The sequence below is a fragment of the Petaurus breviceps genome, unplaced genomic scaffold (genome assembly GCF_028583685.1).
Source record: "Petaurus breviceps papuanus isolate PSGF00001 unplaced genomic scaffold, PetGlider_PUasm1.0 90895, whole genome shotgun sequence".
Lineage (NCBI taxonomy): Eukaryota > Metazoa > Chordata > Mammalia > Diprotodontia > Petauridae > Petaurus > Petaurus breviceps.
The window spans coordinates 14,967,593-14,972,092 of NW_027187372.1; the positions used below are offsets into that span (position 1 = coordinate 14,967,593).

Below are 4,500 nucleotides of genomic sequence, written 5' to 3' on the forward strand. Positions count from 1 at the left end.
ATTTAAAGTATGTCCTAGAACTCACAGAACTGCCCTATTTGTTTACATTGTTATTCTGGTAATCAGGAAGTTTAAAAGTGTTAACCAATGAAAGTAATAGCCTGTTGAACCTTCTCAAACTTAAACTGAAACATAATAGAAAAGTATGATTTAAACAATGTTAATTTATAACCCAATGACCAGGTATTTGCATACTAATTGTCATGTTCCTGCTGTCACGTTATCTTCAGCCTGAAGATCAGTCAGAAAGAGACATTCTGCATCATCTGTGACAGTCAGAGAGTGGAACGAAAAATGCCAGTGAAGTGAGTTGTTTGAAGTTATTTTTATTCTTAGATTATATAAAGAATGAAACACTTGACTTTTTGATAAGTCTGGATGGATGTTTTCTTTTTTCCTTGCTCATGACAAATATGCTAATTGTTGCCATTTCTCTGATTTGTTCTTCCATGTTTTCCTCCTCTACTTTTCTCCTATTTCTTAAAAGATGCCAACATTCTTGGGCTTGCTCTTACAGATTCATGAACATGAACAAATCTAGAACCAGATATGTAACCTTATTTCAGCTGGTTTTTTTAACCCATGGATTTTATGCTAAACAAAAATTATGTAACATATAACATTAGTTATTCTGTGATAGGAAAACATTTCTAAATTGTTGTATGTGTTTTTATTTGGGGATTTTAAAATAAGCACTACCCATTCAAAAAGGAGGGAATGGTGTCCTCCTTAAACGCAGGTTATCTCCTGAAAGACACCTGGATTGGATTTTTTTATTCCCTAATACACAGTGAATTGACAAAGTTGTTACACATCACATTTTAACATATCAGCAATCTAGCTTCTATAGTTAAAAAAATAAAACTATAATAATAATACAAATATATAGTTCATGGTACAATATATTAAATGACATATTTGTAAGTCAATTTATAATATTAAATACAAAAGTGAATAGCAGGCAAGGTCGGATTTGTCATAACAGTATTTCTATGAACTTTATTGAAAAAGATGAGGAGAGTAAACATAATAATATTTATAAAACACTTAATATGTATTACATCATCTCATCCTCACAAAAGTTCCTGTGAGGTAAATACTCATATGACCCCCATTTCACAGACAAGGAAATTAACTCACAAAATGGGTAAGGAACTTACCCAGTCATACAGGTATCTAGAAACATTTGGCATGCCTCTTTATTGGACTCAAAAATGGGAATATTGATGGTCTTTATGGAATTTTTTTAAATTAAGAAAATTGAAAGGAAATTAATGATGCACCTGTGACATATTTCTGGTAGGTGTTTGACTCCAGATACACATCTGAATATATTGTAAAAATTAAATATTTTACTTGCATAATTCATTTGACAGGAAATAAGAAAATGTACCACAAACCCTCTATCTAAGGCAAATTTGGAATTATATAAGGGAGGAGGTAGCTACCAACTGGAAAATGGGTATGCATGCTATTCACCCACAGAGACTTTAACCCTCAGAGTACTTTGAAAATCAGTGATCACCTACTTTTCCAAATTCATATGTATGCAAATTTTATCAATATATTTGTTGTAGAGGTAGTGAAGGAGTTAAGTTTCAAAAACAAGTTCTCTGATCTCAAAGCTACCACTCTCCCCTACCCCCACACTACATTATGGTATATATTGATTCTATTTGAAATGATGAATTCCTTAACCTATTTTTACCTAAACATAAAATGACAAAAATATTTTAAAGGGTCAAAAAAACCCTTTATCAAAGGGTTAAGAAAAAAAATCATGGACAAAATTAGACACCAAGAATTATTTAAGAATTAATAAATAAAATGTATTTCAACAGAATGTAAAAATTAAATAACTACATAACTAAATTATAGGAGGGTTGAACTCTTATCAGTCAAAGGAGAATATACCAAACAAATTACTGATTCTATTGAAATGCTGATAATAATTAAATTGCCTATATTTTTCCTATGTTTTGGATTATTAAAGGAGTTTTCTCAGAAATAGAAAATAGTATCACAGTTTAAAATACCTACAAGTCAAGTTAATGCATAGAAACATACTGACCTTTTCTAGGATGACAGAAGTCTTAATCTTTATCCTGACCTCTGAGTGACCCTGCATTCTCAAGACTATGGAAACAGATCCTAATATCTGTAAGGCTGCATCACGCTAGCCAGATTTTAAAGTCAACCTAAGTTTGCTTTCTGATTTGCATTTGATGAGAAATTTCTAAAACAAAGAAAAATACAAAAATGACAGTCAAACCCATGTGTTCACTTTTCACCTAGCTCCCTTCTACCTCTGAATACACTACTTAGCTGACATGCTCACATAAAAGTCGAATTTTTATAATATAATACACCCTTCAAATATTTTTCCTTTCCTTGACCAAGACAACTCTCTAAGACTCTAAATTACATAATTTTGTTGATCTGTCTTTGGCATCCCCACATCAGAGAGGTGGTATCACATTTCACCACACTCCAAAGAAATCACAGGTCTGAAAAATGTCCTCCCCTTTTTAGAAACCTATCACTTTCCCTTAATGATCATCTCCCCAATGAATCCTCCCTTGTAAGAAAGAAACCTATATAAGTAAAGCTAAAAAAAATGTATGGTAACATATATTACATAGTTAACTCTCTACAGAAAGGATAGAGTGCCCACATGGAAGAAATTCAGGCTTCCAGAAGCATTAAGCCATTAAAACTGTAAAATAAGAAAATGGAAGGTAGAAAGAGAAATTTTTAACTGTCTGTGTAGATCATCAGAAATGTTACCCTTGTTATGAGAGAAAGGGGCATAATTGCTCCTGGGGTGGGGGGAGAATTAATTTAATACCATTTAATTCCATAAACATATTATTAGACCAGAAGACAGAAAGGAAAAGAATAAAACTTAAAATCACATAACATAGCCTCAGAAGTTAATTTTAAGATAGTTGTATGGGAATGATACTAATATAAATTAATCTCATTTAAAAGCATCTTTCAAATTGTCAAGGTCTCATTTTAAAAGTTTAAGTTGTACACTACCACTACTTTTCAAAACAGTCATCCTACCAAAGTAGCACACTTCTCCTTCCTTGAAACATGTGCTTTCTGTTGTAGAAGACTGAGAATTTTTGGTTTTTCTTAAGTGAAAAATGCATGAAAAAGCCCATATGACAAAAAATTGTTTATCCTAAAACTGATTTACTATTACCTCAAGCTCTTCTAAAATGACACTCCTTCAGAAGGCTGAGGGCAAAATAAAATATTCTGTGTGTGTGTGTGTGTGTGTGTGTGTGTATTTGGAAAAGTTCATACTCTGTTATGACAGACCATTAGATAACTTATATAAATTAGCCCAGAATTTGGAGCATACTAACTCATTGTATACCAATCTTGTCTTCGGGTTGGGGTCCTGAAGAACAGTAGGCAGGGGTTTTCAGCATCCTTGGAAACAGACAAGCATTTTCAAGACTATTACTTACTTGAAACTCTTAATCAAAACCTCATTGAGAAGAAGAATTGTGAACCGAGCCAATTTTTATCCTCAAAAATATTGGAAAATAGTTCATTTATCACTATTGCTATCGTGAAAAGCCTTTGGATATTTATTTCTGGGACAGAGTAGAAGAGTGTCACATAAATTAATGGTTAATCCATTCATAGTTAAGAAGTAATTCAGTACTCCCCTACAGAACAATGAATAATATCTCTCTTGTGCCTCTGTTATAGTTGGACCAATTGCAAATATTATTACTACTGTCTGCTAGATTAATAAAGAAGTCGCCAATGCCAAATTACATTATATTTTAGGGTCTCTTAGGTTAGATTCACACTGGAAAAGAATGGTTATATAATTTGTATTGACCTTTCACTATTGGATTCATATTGAAATGCTAAAAGCTATTAATCAACAGCCCATTAAAGTTGTTTTTAAAGAATTATATATACAGAGAGAGCATCAAGATGACTATAGTTTGTAAAGGCAAAAGATCACAATGCTATTTTCAAGGGTAGATGTTGTTTCTACAGGTCAGCACCCACAAACCCAATGGCCTGGTCAGAGTCCATGGATACATTGCTAGCCAACAAAGGTAAGACCAAGCTGTTGATGCACAGTTTTATCGAAATAGAAATTTGAATAAAAGCACAAAGGCTGCCTTCTGAGTTGTGATTATAGTCATGGAGCTATGATATCACTAGCATGGTTACCTCATCATATGGAAATTCCCATCAGTAAAGCAGATCCTATCCCCAATTTCATTCTTCTACCAAAGCAAATAAAAACTGTCTGTGGTGGAGTAGATTAGTCCTAGAAAAGTGTCTGAAACCACAAAGAGCCTGATTTGCCCAAGGTCACACATCTAGTAATTGTCAAAAGGAAAGATTTTAACTTAGGTCTTTGTTAAGCCCAGCTGTCTATATACTATAACATATTGCCTCTTCTGGGCATATTATAGATAGATAGATAGATAGATAGATAGATAGATAGATAGATAGATA

General features: G+C 32.8%; 1 protein-coding gene across 1 annotated transcript in view; it reads left to right on the forward strand.

Annotated features, from left to right (window-relative positions):
- Nucleotides 1–294: 294 nt before the first annotated feature.
- Nucleotides 295–4,500, forward strand: part of RGS21 (regulator of G protein signaling 21) — a 33,569-nt gene continuing 29,363 nt past the window's right edge. Inside the window, exons 1-2 of the mRNA XM_069074327.1 lie at nucleotides 295–305; nucleotides 4,015–4,091. Of these exons, the coding sequence (XP_068930428.1) occupies nucleotides 295–305; nucleotides 4,015–4,091 (88 nt within the window). The remainder of the gene's footprint in view (nucleotides 306–4,014; nucleotides 4,092–4,500) is intronic.